The sequence below is a fragment of the Lepisma saccharinum genome, chromosome 4, assembly GCF_977018435.1.
Source record: "Lepisma saccharinum chromosome 4, izLepSacc3.1, whole genome shotgun sequence".
NCBI classification, from domain to species: Eukaryota; Metazoa; Arthropoda; class Insecta; order Zygentoma; family Lepismatidae; genus Lepisma; species Lepisma saccharinum.
In genome coordinates, this window is record NC_139232.1 from 51,085,716 (window position 1) to 51,105,692 (window position 19,977).

Genomic DNA, 19,977 nt, shown 5'->3' on the forward strand with positions numbered 1-19,977 from the left:
GTGTATTCCAGCCCTGAACCCAGATTTTTGCAAAACAATACGCTAACCTCCATGGACGTCCGCAGGATTTTTTCCAGGGAGGGGCAAGGAAGGTACTTTTTTCCAGGGGGGCAAACAAGGCACATTTTCCCCAAAAATAGTGTTGTTCCCTAAAATAACATTGCTTAAATTTGAATTTATGATGTTCATGCAATAATTAACACATATTATTGTGGCGAAAATGAAATTATATGTGTGAAATACATAATTTTTGGTTGACTTTAATTTTCCAGGGGGGGGGCATGGCCCCCTCATGCCCACCCCTTCCGGACGCCCATGCTAAGCTCTAGAACAATGAAGTGAGCTTTGGCAGTGTCGTCTCTATAATTTTATAATTAACATCTTTTCACAATTGTTATTAAATGTAAATTGTATATTACATCATTCATATTTCTTGTTAATTATCTTTATTATGTCCATGTTTGTGTAATGGTGTCATCCCATATTGAACACTATAATTGGGCATGCGCCTGTTGTGTTCCAATTAATTAATTAAATACAGTTCATTTATAGCAATGCCAAGTGTAGGTTAGAATGAGTAGCGGCGATTTGGTGCCAAAACTGAAAGGGCAAGGACAGGTTACTTTTTCTTGGTAGACAAGGCCATAGTGCGGGGGGATAAGTAGCAAAAAGTAAGGGGGGGGGGGAAATTGTCCCTCCTAATCGTCGCCACCTGTCGGCGAGGCGAGGTACCGGAAAGAAATTTGCCCATCCCAACTGTAACTTGTGCACCCGCCACTTATTTAGGAGCTTGCTTGAATTTGATTGATTGATTTTGTTTATTTTACTTCACTGCCACTTTCGGCTAATCGCGAAGATGAGAATGAGTGATATGAAATGATGACGGGATACTCACAAAGACAGCCATGCTCAGGACGGGATTCGAACCCGGGACCATCGGCGTCGCAGCGCGATGTGCTACGAAGGCCGGCAATGAAAGTGGGATTTCATGCGCCACCACATGTTGTCGAATTAAAAAGACCTTGGCAAGCCCTAGGCCTTCAAATCCAGTTCCGAAATATTAGGAATCGAAATTATGTTCATTTCAGCGTGTTCATGTACGTAAATTCTGCATTCCTTTTTTTCTCCTCAATCTCTTCTGTGAGGCGCAACAGGAAAAGGTTAGACGTGGCAACGTCGCACGGGATGCGGATGCCCCGAGTGGGTCCTCCCGAATGCCCCTGCAAGGAAACTGCGCTTTCCCACACTGCGCTGGGGAAGTGGCGGCACGTGCACGCTTGATAGTGCCCTCTGGGGGAGAGCGGAGGAATTAATACGTCGGAACGCGGCACCAATCCAACCCCGCTCGGCGCATGCCGCAGCGGAGAGGACGGGCCGTGATTGGCTGGGAGCTCATGGGAACCGTCTGCCTCGATATTTTCTCACGGGGTCCCACTTGGCCGCTCGCCAGAACCTCCGCAGTTGCAGGAGCGGGTTCCCACAGTTGACGCAGTCCGGCAGCACTCACGACTCGCGTCCTGTTGGCCCCAGAAGCGAAACGGTGCAGGGGGAGAGAGACGTAACGTTCCCAACCGCTCTGCCACGGTTGAGGAGATAAGCGATCAGTGCGCCGCGTTGCGGCAGTGAGTGAACTACCAGCAGTGGATCGCAAGGATACTGTGATAGTTTTTTTTTGTTTTGTTTTCCGTGCACGGGACAGTCACGGTGTGGTAATTGATTGCCTGATTGCTCCCTCTTGTTTTTTTTTTTTTCGTGTGCTTGTTTTCGACAAAGTGGCAGCAGGTGACAGTCGACATGGTTACGGGCGGAAATGGTGGAATCGCGGATCCCGTGGGAAACGGCGGCAACAGGGGATGTGCACCTACCACCGGCTACCACCACCCAGCTGCCGATGCACCACCGAAAAGGAGCAGCGAGAACAGAAGGGTAAGTGTTAATTTATGTGTGTACAGATGTCAGTGGAAGCAAGCAATTTATTCCATTTGCACTTTGCTTTCATGTCATCCCACAACTTTACCCTCTGGTAGTTTTTTCACAATATGCATTCACAACTCTAATTGCTTTCACACCAAGTTTCATCAGTTAGGAAAGAATTGTTGGCAAAGAAAACATGTCTGGAGATATCAATAATGGTAAAAATATAAAATAAAATGCATATTAAAAAACAAGTGTGAATCTTGGATACATAGCATTTTGAAATCAACAATACAATATTTTCGTTTGTGTTGTTTCACGTTCTTACTTTTTCTTTCTTCCTTGTTTGCATGTTTTTGTTTTATGGTGGTTTTTTTCAATGACGTTATTTAGTGACACACACAAATAATAGATTCAATCTTTTGCCATCGCCAGTCCTGTTCAACCTAGCTTTTTAAAATATACACTTTTGTTTAGAGATAAGTGCATGGCAATGTAAAGAAAATCATTGCATATATATATGTATATATATATTACAGGTGGGCTTTCGTGGTAGTATAAAAAAAATTAGGGGGGGACATAAGTAATCTACTATATCTTTTCCTAGTAGACGGACACTATGAACTAAATTATTTTATTCCTACATCGCTTAAAACTTGTAGATCAGGTGAAAAAATCGTGAATAGATTTTGCTCACCACAGACTTTTTACTTTTTCATTGCGTTCTTACGTATGAATACATCATGCACTCACTTTACCTAGCGATCACCTATGCTTCTTATGTTCACGTGCACTTCATTACTTCCTATAAGTATTATGTATTTGATAATTATACACGTTAAGGCAAAGTGGGGGGATACGTAAATATTATCAAGCAAATCGTCCATCACCACGTTTACTCCCTTTGTTTTATGCAATGAGAGCTTCAAGAACTGACACAAAACACCAAACAATCTGCTTACAACCTCTGAGCCAGTACACGTAAAAATACGTATGATGAAGATAAAAACCAACGAAAATTGTCATGAACAATTTGCTGAACAGCATTTATTGATCCCACTGTGCTCTCTGTAAATAGATAGGTAATGGGAATTATTAGATGATGAACTGGAAGCATTCATAACAAAAGAAGTACAAGAAATATCCAAGAGAAAACCAGAGGAGGTGTTGTTTCTTAGTTTCGCTGCTTGCTGGGAAGTGTAATTCTTTGATAGTTTGGTTATTATCCATTCTATCACTTGAAATTTTGTTGATTCTTGTATCGTGTGCGTTCTTTAATTTCAGATGCATAGATTCGATAGTCATATTTGAAACTGACCCCTTTTGTCAAGTATATGAGCTCTGCTGGGTGTCAACGACCATGCGAGCACTAGCTGAGGTTAGCTAGGATTTCAAGTATCCACAGGGAAGCGGTTAACCCTAAGCTTGCCTTTATCTATGGGTGCAGCAAATACGAACTTCATTCTGTGGTCATCGGCACGTGACGACGTCGTTAGCCTGCCCGGACGTTCTGGTTCAGTTGATCCGGGTTCGCGAAGGTTGTTTTTTTTTTTTAACTTTTCTTTCGGCAGCTATGATAAATGGCGATTCAGAACAGGAAAGACCAAACAAGTGAATTGTGATTATTAAACAGTCACGCCTGTTTGCTTTTTTCCTCCAGGTTTTGTAAGTATTTTATGCCTTGTTTTTTTTCCTTACCCGGCTTGCTTTTTCTCTCCCCACGAAACGCACTATTTCTACGTCTCGCATTTTTTCCTATGTTCCTAACATCTTGCCGCATGACTTTTATTTTTTTATATATATACTTCGGACGTGTTCCTCGTTTTGCTCGTCGCATTTTACGCTTCGCTGAATAGGTTTCATAGCATTAGGCAAAAAACAAACTCGAAAATTACAGTGGAAATGGCATGCATGCTACGTCGAATGGCAATAACCGCACCTGTTACTTCCTTTACTCGCTAGATGGCTCTGGTGTCTACAGTGTAGCTCTGCGTACTCCAGCCACAAGCGTAGAACATACGAAAAGTATGAATTAGAAAGAAGCTTGCAAAGCTTATCAGATGCCACTTGAAATTGGTTTTAAATTCAAATGGTGTTTTCTCACTGGTAGGATTCATAAATAGATCTTAACAATCAGAACATATGCACACAATGCCTTGCGCTAGCCACATATCAAATCATTTTATTAAATAGCAATGATCGTTGTCCTACAATATTTTTCCACGGTTCTTTTAGGATTTGAGCAACAATTCGTTTATTGTTAAAAATAAAATAAAATCATACTGAAAAACTAGTAGAAGCGTTTATTTATAAATATAACTCATATTCGGAACCGCACTTTTTACGAGTAGTAGTAACAATTATATTTTTTGATGCAAGTTCAGCCGACCTGAACGCGCTACGAAGCCAAAGATCCCAGGTTCTAACACTAGGCATGTATCACAGTCATTTCCCATCACCAGCAATGTAAAATAACCGAAATAGAAGTAATTCAACCCCAAAAGAACAATCAACTGTCTTAATATTTGGAATTAGCTAAACATTGAATATACTTGAATATATTCTTCCATTTCACAGCTTGTCAAATTATTTATTACAGTTTTTGTTAGCAAGGTGGAAGTTAATATCGAGCGAGTAACTTTTAAATACATTTATTTGTATTTCTCAACTATGAAAGTTGTAATTTAGTCAAGTGCCACGACGAAAAGACAAAAGAAACGCAGGACCGTCTAACGTAGATTTGTGTGCTTGCTGCAATGAGTTATTTGCATTCAGAGTTGTGACATGTGCTCCCAACATAAGGTTAATTTTGATTGGTTTAATTTTAAGTAGTGTTTGAAGTAATGTTTCTAATTTGGCGATATTTACGACTACTTTTCTAAACACATGAATCGTGATAAAAATAAAATAATATAGAAGAAAAAAATTCGTACCACATCCTGATGAAAATACTTTGGTGCAAAACGAACATCCCCGCACCTTTGGACTGGAACAAGTCGAATTCATAAAGGTGGTGTCAATAACCGGTGGTTGAAAACTATTGGTTGATTGGACAGTATTTTTTCTCGCGTACTTTAAATTTTAATTATTTGAACAGAAGAAGAAAAAATCCTATCCACATTAAAATAATATTAATGCTCTTTTGCGGTTTTCTTCTGGTGGTGGTGAATATGATGTGACATTGTGAATAAGACAACAAACATTTTGATCGTGTAAAATAATGTACGTCGCGGGTGGGGGGATCAATGCAAAACGTTATGGAATCATAATTATATGATTTTTTTTTATTGTTTCCACTTGAGATCTGTGAGAGGGCGTAGTGGAAAATGCATCATTGTTCTTGCAACATTTTTTCGTTTTCTGTACAACCTCCCCCGGATCTTCTCACGTGACGAACGAGTGGTGAATGTCGCTGGTTACGTAAACCAACGTGTTCCACGAGCGGAAGGTACAACGTTGGCAGCACGTCCCAATGACACGTTGTGCAACTCACTTTGAAGTCGGAAGGTGACAAGGTGGCAATTTAGTTAATGGTCCCCGTCCGAGATAATGTGAGGTAACAGGTGCATCGTGGGGACTTCCTTGACTATATTGTTCCTCCCCGATCATTGTTAACTAACCTGGACCATTGTTGGGAGTAAGCTTAGGACTGCAATCCCAAGCTGTAATGATTTTTCCGGAAAGATCTACGAAAATCTTCTCATCGTTGTCTTCAGATATTTTGTTATCGAAGCATAGTCACGGCTGCAGGTAGTATTGTGCCAGTGCCTTCTTGTAACAAGGCCGGTGCGGAGATTGTTTTTGTGCAACGTCATCATCAGTAGGTTATAGACAGCAAGTGGCAAATCTGTTGAATAGGCGAAAAAATTGTCATAGTTTGAGCGTAGTATTGCGTATATTTGTGCGTACGAATAAAAATGTAATAATTGCAATATGGATTTGATGGATTGATTTTTTCGTGTTTAGCATCGTTAATCGCGATGACGATGATGAGGTTGAGTGATAATATGATGAAATAGATGAAGAAAGAGACACTCACGAAACACCCATGCCCAGGCCGAGATTCGAAACCGGAACCCTAGCGTCGTAAGTTGCAATATGGTGATGTGTTGCGATTCATAACCTATTGATGATGACGGAGATAAGCAGTCTCAGAAACGTTAAAAAGAGGACATAGGATGGAACCAAAGGGACAAGGAACTGTGCGTGGCCTTCAACAACAGTAACTCAAACTAATTGTAATTGGCACCACGCTCCAGCCGCTTGGAGTCTGAGAAGAACCCAGAGTAGCTTACACAAGGCTAACTGGATAAGTTAATACAATTTGGAGATGACAAAAATGTGTACATCTAGTATTTATACATAACCCCCTTGTTAGTCATTCTTAGAACAAGTGAATTTCCCATGGATATAGCTCATATAAGCATTATAGCGGAAGTTCGATGAATAATATCATGATGATTCAAAGCCACAGCATTTGCTTGAATTCAAATTTGCCCAAATTTTTCGAAACAAAAATTGGTTTTGCAAAGATTGTCAAGAATCTAAAACGATCCAGTTTTCAATGGACAGAGCACGTAGATTTGATTTGATTTTTCATTTAACATCGCTTTTCTGCCACTTCGGCTAATCGCGACGATGAGCATGAATGATGAAATTGATGAAGGGACGTTCACAAAGAACACCACTTCGTCACTTCCTATTCACACTGGAAAAATTACCTTTTAATTATTATTGGAGGCAACTTTCATGTAGAGCTTTCTCTCTCTCTCTCTCTCTCTCTCTCTCTTTTCTGTGACATCCACTTACTCCTCACTGTAATTTACGTACGAGGGCTGTTTACTAAGTAATCTTAACTGTCCTTGGACTTGACTACAAGTTCATAATTTCTGCACACATCCAGTAATCAGAGTTTGACAGTGGCATCAGATTTAGAACATTGTTATGAAAATCAGCGTATAAGCTAATGTAGACATATACCTTGTAGTGTTCGCAAAAAACATGCTTTATTCATTGCTTATTGTTTCTTTTCAGAGCAATAAACCAATAATGGAGAAGAGGAGGAGGGCGAGAATCAACAATTGCCTCAACGAACTAAAGTCTCTCATACTGGATGCAATGAAAAAAGATGTAAGTTTATGCCTCTCTTATAATAACGTATTGCAATGTCTACATATATAACGAGGCTCTGGCGCCTGAACTCCCAACCAGTGTAGTCCTCTGTTGGGTACAAGATGATAGTGTAGCGTAGTGGCTAACACTGTCGCTTCGTAATAATGGGTCCATGGTTCGATTCACTGTGGAGCCACATTCATGTGGTTTGATTTTTGTTATGTAGCGTCGCTTCTATGTCACGTTTGGCTAATGGCGACGATGAGGATGAGTGATATGAAATTAATGAAGGGACGCTCACAAAGAACACATGCCCGGGCCGGGATTCGAACCTGGGACCCCTGCGGTCCACATTGCACGGAGGTCATGTTCAAATCAAAATATTTTTATATTTCAACATCGAGAATCGACCAATAGCATTGATATTAAGTTTCTGTGAAGATAGCCGTGGTAATATTCCCTTACATATACATTTAAGTTTAAGAGGTGTTGATGTTTGTTCTCTTGGAGGTGGTAAATTATTACTATTGCTCAAAAGTTGTTGTTTTTTTATTTGAATTTTGCCTCTTTTTTTACCTCTTTGCTTGATCGCGACGAAAACTGAATGACAGTTGGATCAAATGAAACGGGACAGTGGCGGGGATTGGGGGGCGCTTGCCCCCCACGTTTTGTCACTTTTTCCCCGCACTATGTTAAACCTTATTTACCAAGGGAAAGTAAACTGTCCTTGCCCCCCCCCCTCTTCCGTTTTGACATCTTACCCTCCCAGTTTTGGAACCCAATCGCCGCCACTTCAAAGGGATGTTCATGTCCTCTCAGCCAGAACCTTCTGAGATGTACATCCAACATACTGGACCATCAAAGCCCTTTTTTCACTTCTTTCTTGCAAATTGTCAATGGTTTTATGCACAAGTCCGCCTATTCTACATGAAGAAGACCATATTTTGTTGTGTTGTTGAAACCTAAATTTGAAGTATTAAGGCAGGACCTACTGAATGAATTTTTATTAATTTTGCACACAACACATTGAACACAAGCAACAATAGCCCTATTATGTATTTTTACAATAAAAATAACGACCACTTGCCGGCGTCCTTGACGGTGTGGTCAGCGTAACGTGTTACGAAGTCCCGAGCTTGAATTCAGAGTAAGGCATGGATGTGTCATTTTATTTGATCCATTTTCATGGGTTCATCATTCATTCTCATCGTCACGATTAACGCAAGAGGTAAAAACAGAATTAACTGAAAGAGAACAAAAAAAAGTTTGAGCACAAACAAAATGAGTATAACTGGTTGAGATTTTCATATATTAGGAAGAATTACTATTAAAGGTTGCATGTTGTTTCAACTACGTATATTTTATAATAGCAGTTATGTATTCAAATGTGTGATTATTTTCTTCCTTGTACTTTCAGCCTGCTCGACATTCAAAGCTGGAGAAGGCAGATATTCTGGAAATGACCGTGAAACATCTGGAGTCGCTACAGAGGCAGCAGGTGGCAATGTCCGTCGCAGCCGATCCTGGAGTCGTCAACAAGTACAGGGCCGGCTTCAGCGAATGCGCCAGCGAGGTGGGTCGCTTCCTCGGACGTGTAGACGGTCTGGACACCTCGGTGAAACGACGCCTTCTCTCGCACTTGTCGAACTGCCTCACGGGCGTCAGCGCCGCCGCCAACCAGTTACCCGCACAGCAGCCGGTCCACCAGCCACCGCCGACCCAGCTGCAAGTTCAGGTTCCCACCGTGGGCGTCGTGAGTTCCACTCCCGGGAGCGTCGAGGTCGCCTCGTCGTTCGACGGTTTCCAGCTAGTCCCCACGCGGCTTCCGAACGGAGACATCGCCCTCGTCTTGCCTTCGACGTCTCAGATGCTGCCCCACGCACCCTCCTCCGCGACGTCGCTCACTGTGGTCCACCAGCCTGCCCCGTCGCACAGAATGTCGTCGCCTTCGACGTCTTCATCGTCGTCCTCTGTCTCGCCGGTTTTCTTCGACCGGTGCTTCCCTCTGACGGTGAACACTTCAAGAGACTTCACGTCGCCGCATAGCGTCACTGGGACCCCCACTTCGTTGAGTCCTGTTTGCAGCGACGTGTCGGAACCCCAAAGACTTCCAAGCCCTCCTCTTCAGAAGCCTTTGTCCTTGGTAATTCGTCGTCCTTCTTCTATGGATTCTCCTCCGGCCCTCAACGAAAAGCCGTGGAGACCTTGGTGATATGTGTGATAAGTGAAACTGATTCCAATTCCCACAACTATACTCACATTACAAACCAAAAGTGACTTAACAATAAGAAGGTAGAAAATTCTTGAAACTAGGAAGACTGTCGTTAATTCAACAAAAATCCTAACAATTTGAAGACTATCTTATACAGTATGGAACCTCGATTTTACGTTTTTCAGCGGACCAAGCTGAAGAAACTTAAAATGTGGGAAAATGTAATATCCAGGAAAATTGCTATATTGGGAGCATCAATGCGAGGAAATGTAAAAATCGGTAACGTAAAATCAGGGTTTCACTGTAATTACCAAAAGCTTTGCTTTGATATCTATCATCAATTTCAGTATAATAAATTTAATGCTTGGAGTCTATGTCCATCTCTTTTCCGAACCAAAAGAAGTTTCACCTAACCTCTCATGTTGACCAAGCATCATTTAAATAGTCTACTAGTTCAAGTTATAAATGAAATGTTAAGGTTCCAGAAACTCCTAACCACGAAGAATCATAAACCTCAGTGCTACAAAGGAATTTGAATATGCTCAAACACTATTGATGTTTTTATTTTTGTATACTTCAACTTACAGTATTTTCAGTGTGGTATTTGAAATATTTCCAGTGGGGGAAATTGCAGTAACTACTCTCAAAGCATTGAGATATTACCTAAATTATGTATACATAGTTTTCCTCCAAGAGCCAAAAATTATCACAGAATTCGGGAAATTACTCTCACTCACTTTCAAATACCACCCTGAGTATTTTATAATGAAGCAAGCGCTTATATTTTTGTGTATATACAGTTTTAATGTATGATGTGTAGTTTAATGTGATATGTGATACTGTCTTCAAATCCCTATATTTTGAAATTTAATGAAGAAAATGGGTAATTTTCAAATATAGTATCTGTATGTTTTCTTGCAATAATTGAACTTTATATAATGTATTTAGGGACCAATTTTTATATTCAGAGAGAAAATTGACAGTGTTATATACATAATGTTAACTTTTATTGTACAAGCATTTCTGTGATGTAAATAACATTAATGTGCCTTTTGACAACAAGATTACAAATGTCTTCCATGTTGTAAAATAGTATTGTTATGATACAAAGGAAATTCCTATTTATATTTGTATTAATGTTAATGAAATACATCATTAAGTATACTTTCATTGCTTTTAGTTTCTTATCAAGTTTTTTTTTTCTTTCCAGTACAAATGTTGTGCTCAATGTACTTAAGTTGAGATGGATCTTCAGATTTTTTTTTAGTAAATGCTGTTTTGAAAAATATTGATATCAAACAGATTTACTTTTTCATAATGTAGAATTTTGATATTTTTCAAAATGTTGTTACTGAATTATATAGGCCCAAGGTCTATCCATTCCTTACATATTAACCAGCCTTTGAAAAGTAACTGAATTATTTTACTTTGCCAAAAATATAACTGTGATATTCTTTTTTTAAATGTAAAAGTTATAGTTACTTTAAGAAGTAACTAAGTTACTTTTACGGTTACTTATTCTAGATAAACTATAATCCATAGGATGTTTCGTGTGAATGAAGTGCAAGAAAAGTATTCTTCCACAATGTGATGACCTAAAATAACTCATTAATTATTATAATAATCATAATGTGTTTAAATATGAAAATATAGAGGTAAAATTTCAAAGTAAAAAGTGTGTGCTTGAGTGACAAATGTAGGCATCGGTGAAGATTCCAGTATTTTAACATTGTTCATTACTGTTGAAACGTAAAGAAACATAACTGTAATACTCGTTAGCTGAAAAAGTAACTAGTTTTGGAACTGTTTTACAAATAGCCCCTTACTTCCACCAACAGTGTCATTAGCCTAATCTTCTATTTACATTTAACACATTTTATATCTCAGTTTAATCAACACATCAATCACTTATTTGTCAGCATCGAATGGGTTTGTGCAGGCAGAACCATACCCAGGATTTTAATTTGAGGATAGCGGAACCTGAAGCCTAACATATCCCATATAAAAAGTTGTTAAGAAATGAATTTGCCCCCTCCCTCGGTGTGCATGTGTGTACTTCAGGTTCTGTAAAGCCTGATGACAGTTCTGATTGAAATGTAAGAGCCTGAATTGTGAGTGTGTAGAGATAAACGCATTTTTTTCTTATTTTGCGCCATGTTTTTGCTATTCTTGGTAATCTCAACCATGCAGATGAATAAAATCGATAGAACATTCACAAACGTACATCCTTCCCAGTGGAGACGCATTGGTTTGGGTCCCACTTTTAAATTGGAGGTACAGTTCAGATTCCAAGTGCCTTACATGGTCATAAAGTGAACTTCAAATTTGCACACCCCTTAATTTTCTTCCTCACCCCCTTCAGCACCCCCTACGTTCAACTGAAAACAAACACTAACCCTTAGAGTGTCATATTATGTCATGTCATATCGAGCGTCGAATGTTAAGTATTGAAGTAAGACCGTTATTATTGTATGCAACAGGCAAGAACTGAAAGAGATGCCGATATACATACTTTCCTGCACTGGCAGTGGCGGCAGTCTCTATAAAGATCAGCGGCAGTTTTTGTTTCCTTTCGTCAGCATTGTTGTTATGAACTTTTCTTCCTTTGTTTCTTCAAGTGGTCTTTTTGTGGTTTTCGATAATTGCCTACATAAGTTACGTTTTCCTTTCTTTTTCTTTTGCATTGTTGATAAATGGTTTATTTTCCGCATATTTGTTCATCCTCACACTGGAGCAAAAATTTCAGCTGCTTTGAAGGTATCACCAAGTCACTGACCAACTCGTGCTCGGGAAATTATTTGAAGAGCTCGGTTGTAAAACGTGGTGAGTGATATTTTGGTAATTTTTGAGTTACAAAGTAAAATGTGCCACCCTTCAATTTTCGAGTGAAATTGCCATGTCATACAATTTGCATTGGACTGTGAAACCTTCTGAAATCTGTAAACACAACACGAAAACAATTTATCTACAGTATAGCTTCTAATAATATTTTTTTCTTAATGAACTCAGAAATCAACAAAATGTCACTTACCATGTTTTACACCTGAGCCCTTAATTAAGGCGACGCGAGTTGTAACGTGAAGGGTAGTTTTCTTGTAAATACTTTCTGTGTATTTGTTCCACCTAACATGTCTAGTAAACGTACCATTTCAGGCTTTTTCAAAAACCGTTAGCAAGAGGCCCAATGTTCAAGAAGAAATTTTACAGTTCGTTGTTGGGGATAGCGCGGCAGAAGTGATTTTAACGAAGACGAAGTTGCTGTGCACTTCGCGTTTTGTCCTGAAGTGGCAGACGGAATATACAATGTACTATGTATTTGGTACCTTTATTGGTTACATTGAAAAAGTTCAAAAATTGTGTTTTTAAAGACATACATGGATAACCCTTAACAGGAAGTATGATTTTTTATTACATAATTGGAAGTATGTGTCTGACAGACACGGAACGCCGAAACTTTTGTTTCCTTGCAAAGTATTACATAGATTTATTCTTATAATCTAATATTATAAAATTTATTTCAAAATACATACACAACGCAAGTGCTACGTAAGAAAAAATAACTATTATTGAGAAAAACTTTTCTTTTTTTATGAAAATGCAACTTTGTTTGTCTCCTTCCGTGTTTCTCTTGTTTGAGAGTCGTCAAATCAGAGGCAGAGTAACAAAATTTAGAAACGCTTCACTGACATAGCTGATCTAAATATGGATCTATCCATAGAATCAGTAGAAAATAGGAAAACCATATCCTCATGTCCAGACTTACAAATTGATGTAAGCATAAAAAGAGCTAAAAGTGCCTTTATTTCACACTTATGAGTTGGTCTGTAATTGCTCTTTTGATGCTCTTTGACTTTAATTCTTGTTTTCTCTAATTTTACATTTGTCCACAACAGAATATGATCAATAATGTCGTCATCAAAAATTAGAGACCAAATATCTTCCATTTGAGGATTTTCACCTAAATTTCTAACAATCTTTGTCAAGCTTGGAATTCCTCGTATTATATTTTGACGAGGAACACGTCTAGTCTTTGTTGGTTCTTTAGATTCCCAAGAATATCCTTCCTTACCTTGAAAGAAAGCTGGAACGTCATTCTCTTTATTTGTCCTGCAACTTACAGACGAAATACTAGCTTCGATATTACGACAATCTTCATCATCAGTGGAAGAACCATATGTCACAAGAATGAACATGGAGTCCACATCGGAATCATCATCAGAAAATAGATCTTCCATCTCCTCTTCTAGCCCATCTTCTTCTTCCACTTCTTCCCACATTTTTAAAACCTTGGCGCAAAAATTGGGTTCACCCAGTTTAGCTACATCGCTTAGTTTCCTTTTCCTAGATGTAGAAGGTCCTTCCTCCATTATAACTAAGTTCTAATCATCAACATCAATAATACTTGTGTGTAAGAAAACTACACTACTGGAAGTATGTGTCCACGGGACACGCAAAAAAACTTACGTTATTGGAAGTATGTGCCTCTCAGACACGGTAGGTTACAAAAAAGGTCTTATCAGCTAACACACAAGCGCGACCGACAACAATGAATCACACCACCAAACTAAGAAAAAAAAATTATGAAGGTATTGAGGAGCTCGCTTCACAGAAACATCCAGGGTTGCCAGCACAACGAAAAGAAAAACCATGCGTGTCTGTCAGACACATACTTCCTGCACCTAACATGTCTAGTAAACGTACCATTTCAGGCTTTTTCAAAAACCGTTAGCAAGAGGCCCAATGTTCAAGAAGAAATTTTACAGTTCGTTGTTGGGGATAGCGCGGCAGAAGTGATTTTAACGAAGACGAAGTTGCTGTGCACTTCGCGTTTTGTCCTGAAGTGGCAGACGGAATATACAATGTACTATGTATTTGGTACCTTTATTGGTTACATTGAAAAAGTTCAAAAATTGTGTTTTTAAAGACATACATGGATAATTTCATTTTTTATTTCACTACATAGTTCAATATGCTGCAACGTGTATCTGAATGTTTACACTGTACCCACGGAAAAGGGGGACACAGCCTCCCTGGAAAATAAATGTCAATCTAAAGTTATTCACACATACAATTTCATTTCAACCAATAATTTTTGTTAACCAGTGGCGGCTATTAGGGGTGCAGTTGCCCTGCACTATGCTAAACCTTATATAATAAGGGAAAGTAAACTGTCCTTGCCCCCCCCCCCCATTTTGGCACCTTACTCCCCAGTTTTGAAAGGTTGCATGCGTGTGTCATGGTTTTCCTTATTTTCAGCATCGCACCCCTTGATGATTAAATCCTGGCGCCGCCGCTGATGTGAAGTTATCGGCATGCTAAATAATACATGCATAAAACATTGAGAGTCATGAACAGTCATGCACACTTTGGGTTGTCGCGATATCATAGAAATTCAACGGTATTGTTACAACCCGGAAGTGTCTGTGAGTGTACACCTAGGTATTTACTGAGTGAAAATGTGTAAGTATAACAAAGAAAAGGGCACTGCAAAGGAAGGACATACGTAGTCAACTAATCATTGATTCCTAGCATGTTCTATGCCTATATGTTTTCCAGTAGTTTCAACGTAGGCCACGATAAAAAAAAGTGTTAAACAATTGAAGCTATAGACTGAACACAGATGTTTCTGACATATTATTTCTTGTGGGGATTCTCAAATTGATTTTTTGTCCTGTCCTATTAGAAGGGAAGGGAAAGTGTTCCGAGTCTCCACATAAATGCATTGTGTGTATGTACAGAACACTAACGAGCACCAGGGGAGGAAACTTTCAATAAATATTAAAAAGTAATTACAAAATGAGCGGGAAATAATTTCTTACAAAAATTGTATGGAAATGAGGAAAACAAGAAATATGAATGAATTTCAAGAAACTAAAAGCAAAAGGTGAAAAAGAAAACGAAAATCAATAAATTTTAAAAAGAAAGCATATGTAGAAAGGCAACAGTGGCGGCAATTAGGGGGGGGAGCAGTTACCTCCCCACTTTTGCCCTCGAACTATGCTAAACCTTATCTACGAGGGAAAAGTAAACTGTCTTTGCCCCCCCCCCCCCTAGTTTTAGAACCCAATCGCCGTCACTAAAAGGCAATTAATTAATTTTGAATTGCTGTTTTGTGTCCACTCTTTATGCACACGTAGGCATAGTAAATAGTAATGAATTAGAATATGCTCAAAGTGCATAAATTCTTTGAAAGAAAACTACCATGAAATAACATGCATTTTGCGGAAGCTGCTTTGTCTGAGGCCTTATTTTTAGTATTTCAACTGGCAACAATGAGAATAGGATGACATAGTTCTATATTTTAACTTCGGCAATAGCCTAGTGTCTTTTCTTTTCTTTTTTTCTTTGTAATACCGGTAAGCAATAAAATGAGACAATATTACCTCATTTGCATAACGAAGTTTCGTGCTATTCGAATCACTCATATGTATAGAGTTTTGAATTTGGAAACCACTTTATCGAATTCTTAAATTAACTCTTTCATATCAAATCAAATTAATATTTCATATATTTAATAAATCCCAACACTAAGCTTTGCATTCGCCTAGACTGACTGAGGAGAAAATGAAGTTCCTAATGCTGGCGAGAGAGGTGCTTTGAAACAAAAGACAAACCTGTCAGGATTGCCGACCAAGGGATCTGAAACAGCGATAAATCGTATCGCGGATTGGTCAGATGAGATGTACCAGAAGTTCTGGTCCAGAACATTCAATTCCGGCGAGAATTCAGTTCGTCTGAGATAACACCATACCAGTGATGTGCCGTAGACTATAAGTTTACGTCTACATGCGTTGTCTACACGTAATCTACGCGTAGATTACATTGGGTTGTAGTTTACATATACTACGCAGACAATCTAAATTGCATTAAAATTAATTTTCAAGGCTTTCATGAAAGGAAAGTGACATTTTCAACTATATTGGTTCCTAACGAACTGAAAAGAATCCTATTTACAACAAAATTTCTCTTCTCTTCTATCATCAACTATGGAAGAAGATAAATAGTATGCAAAAAAGACAACAGATGGCAGTCGTGAGGCAAGAGTGGTCCTTTTTCCCATAAAACACTAGAATATTTCCTATGTTAGGTTTCTTCCTAGGTGAGAAATTGTTCGAATTTGGAAGAAAGATTATGAAAAGTTCTCTTCACACATCAGCGACTGATACGCAGTATAATTTTCTTTTAATTCCACGGCACCCTTTGCTAAGTTATCACATTTCGCCATGTTGTTTACATAGATTACGTGATCTAGGTGTATAAAATTGTCTACGTGTAGAATGTAGACTATTGTTGTTTACGCGTAGACGCACATCACTGCACCATACCTATGAATTATTGAATTATTGAGTGCTCCTCCTCATCAATTTCATTCAATCATTACTTATCCTCATCGTCGCAAATAGCCAAAAACAACACTGTGTATATACAAATATATTCACATTACTTTATATACACTGGCCAGACTCACAAGTGCTTTTTTCCGTTTCACTCTCTCATTGTACACACAAAACAAAAAAAAGTGTAAGTAATGCGACGTAAAAATAACAACAATGCACAGAAATGATTGTATTCTCTTAGAAATGAATGGACATGAAATACGTTTTCCGTGCAGCCTGTGATAGCTATGACATTCATTCACGTTAAAAACTGCATTGGAATTTGAAACTTACACAGAGATATACCCCCACCCCCTCTCTTTTCTTCCAATGCTAACAGGTAACAACCTGAAAGAACTACAGGAAGTGTTGACTGTTGATAATTCGTCTGATGAGAAACAACAACCCAAGTCTATATTTGTTTTGTCCATCTTGACATGTTATCAGTGTCGGTTCACATTTGTGCCTTGTTTCCCTGAAAAACAAAACGTATTCGCTAGTATGGGAAGGTTAACAGAATACATTTGAAATCATTCTGTAGTGCTTTCATGATTTGGGGTAAAATGCAGCAAGAGAGTATTGGCTCATTTGACCATTGATTTTCGTGTATTTTTATAATTGTATGTCGATATTCTAACATGAAAAGTTAATCATGATATGGAGCTGAATGTTGAACGTTTGAAATGAATTGTAGAGTAAAAAATAAAAATCATAAAGAAAAAGTCACTACCTACACGGAATTGAGTTTGAGTTGTTGTTTTAAGTCCACTTTATGCACAGATACAGGCTAATCGGAAGTGGACCTACAGTTTTAAAATGGGATCCGAACCACTGTGCAATGTGCCTCCGCCATGTATCGAAACCGGGACCCCTTGATTACAACCTGCACGGAATGTATAACTGAGTTTATTGAAGTGGTATCGAACCCCAGATTCCTTGATTACAAGTCAACGGGTAACAACAGCACCAACGAGAAGGCCCGAGAATGTATATTAATCGGAAATATTTTCGGTAACTACACAGCAGAGAGGACTCGGGGGGGGGGGGGGGGGAGTTGCAAGAGGATCTGACGCAATCTCCTCTCCCCAACTTCTTCGACTAGTCAATCTTGCTTTTCCCTCCCGAAAATACATGAATGAATGAGTTCAAAATTATGGGTGCCCTTCGCACTATGCGGAGAGAGAACCCTCAGGAAACTACATACGCTCTTTTAGTCCAAATACTCGTTGTTTGGTCTCCACTCAGTTTGATTATTTGAAAATGGTGGCCCATAGTAATATGTGCAATGCATTTTCTAATCAAATATTAAAATCCTGTCACAGAGCTATAATATGATACAGGGTTATTCGTTATTCGACTTGAATAGTCGATACTGTCATAATTAAAAACTTTATGGAGATTATGACATGATCTCGGGTTAGGGAGAGGGAATTGACCTTGAGGGATGGACACCCCTGAGTTCGTCTGAATATTTTTATTGTGGTCTTGGTGAACTTCAATTTATTATTGTCAACCAGTCGCTAGCGGAAGCTTATGTAAGGAACTGAATATATAATTTAGTCTATAGTTATATCACAAGTATTTTGAGATATCCGTCACTATGATACCTGCTTGCTTTTTATTGTTTCTAAATTATTACCACTTTTGTACGAGAACAAATTGAATACAGTACATACCCCATCTGTTGGAAAACGAGTAAAACAGCGCCATCTCGTAGTACATAATGAGAAGGTAATGCGACCTCGTCTTCGCCAGAATTGCTTTTGTGCCCTAGGTGGATGTTTTCGCCTTTTGACTCTTCCGACACAATGCAAGTGCCAAGAGGGATTGTCCCACTACATAATACATGCCACACCCTGGATTCCACCGTCTCCGCCATCGGCAACATCTGAAACGTCTAACAAGCATTGTTTCTATATTTTCCAAGTATGGTTCAGCATTTCAAATGTCCTTAATGACTTACCGACAATGTTTCATACCTTAATTGAAGTGTGAGTGTTAAATCCGTCAACATCAAGAGGAAATGAAGTAATTACAAATCTCATTTTTCAGTTGCACATCTTGAAAGTTCAGCATCAGAAAAGAATATCAAATAAACTCAGCAGATAAAAACATTTATCGAATTCTACGTCGAATTTATTGTTACAAACAATTCTGAACCAACCTTTTTCACTACATACCCAACAAATCTCAATGCCATACTACTTTTACTGTGAAAGTAAACAGTGTGAATCCAAGATGACAGTAAACGAATAGCTGCTTCCAAACAAAAATCATCTAGCCGAGGAGTGTATGGAAGGGAAATATCGTTCTCAAGAAAAGATGCAGTTAGTAATCACCAGACCTCGGATTTTATGTTTTTAACCTATTTTTTCCTTAGCAGGTAAATAAGAAATAACAAGTTACATCAGCGTTTCATTAAAAAACGAAACAACTGATCAAGTTTTATAGCGCCTAAAATAACCTATTTTAGGTTTATGCGCCTAAATCAAACTTTTTTTTAGGTTTTTATATATATTTTAAGGTTTTTCTGGATTTTTATGTCACACAAAGGTATTTGTTCGGTTTGATACCAAAAAAATCCATGACTAACGTGTTTGAAACACATTTTCTGTCGATTCCCTCCCTTTATTTTCCACGCAGCTTTCTTTTCCTTTACTTCTTCGATAAAAATAAAAGCTAAACTGTGAAAAGCGTCAGGGAATTTATAAATATGTATAAATTCAATGAGATTTGGATTAATAAAAGTTGCAATTTTTCACGTCTATGCAGAAAAATTCACGCAGAATTCCCGGAGCCAATAATTCACGGACAATTATCGGAATTCAAGGAATTCCCAGTGACCAATACCACCCTGGTATTGTGCAGCAAATCATAGATACTTGATTCATTCTTCAGATCAACAAATAACTTTTGCTAACAACACAAATAGGCCAATAGGATTACAATAATTTGTATGCAATATGCAAATGAAAATTTTGTTAAAAAAGTAATATTTGGTTGTTACATATACAGTAGATATTAAAATTTCTTACGGTTCTTTTGAAATTTTGTTTTTGAAGATGTACCAAATCAGTATTTTTCAGGAATTTTGAAGCATTACGATTTTTCGTGCCTAATTTAAGATTTTTAGAACCTATTTTAGGATTTTTAGAGCCTATTTTGGGAACCTAAAAGCACACTTTTTAGAACCTAAAAATCCGAGATCTAGTGATCACTAAGCCTCTGAAGTATATGTTAAAAGACGTAAATAGAAAACGAGCCATGTAAAAAATGTAGTGCACCATGGTTAATTCGGAATTAAACAAGCTGAACTTGGGTCTTTCCCATACTATGTAACACAACTCCTCAAGCTGAAAACAA

General features: G+C 38.4%; 1 protein-coding gene across 1 annotated transcript; it reads left to right on the plus strand.

Moving 5' to 3' along the window:
* The first annotated feature begins 1,469 nt into the window (after positions 1-1,469).
* On the plus strand, positions 1,470-10,396 carry hry (bHLH transcriptional repressor hairy). Its single transcript, XM_083120486.1, has 3 exons — positions 1,470-1,926; positions 6,949-7,044; positions 8,444-10,396. Exons 1-3 carry the CDS (start codon positions 1,795-1,797, stop codon positions 9,236-9,238), a joined length of 1,023 nt encoding a protein of 340 aa, XP_082976612.1. The 5' UTR covers positions 1,470-1,794; the 3' UTR covers positions 9,239-10,396.
* Positions 10,397-19,977: the final 9,581 nt, after the last annotated feature.

Bases quoted from the DNA above. Each gene is read 5' to 3' on its own strand.
- hry (XM_083120486.1), top strand. From the start codon at position 1,795: ATGGTTACGGGCGGAAATGGTGGAATCGCGGATCCCGTGGGAAACGGC. The intron at 1,927-6,948 runs GTAAGTGTTAAT...GTTTCTTTTCAG, and splicing joins GGAGCAGCGAGAACAGAAGG to AGCAATAAACCAATAATGGA. The intron at 7,045-8,443 runs GTAAGTTTATGC...TTGTACTTTCAG, and splicing joins TGGATGCAATGAAAAAAGAT to CCTGCTCGACATTCAAAGCT.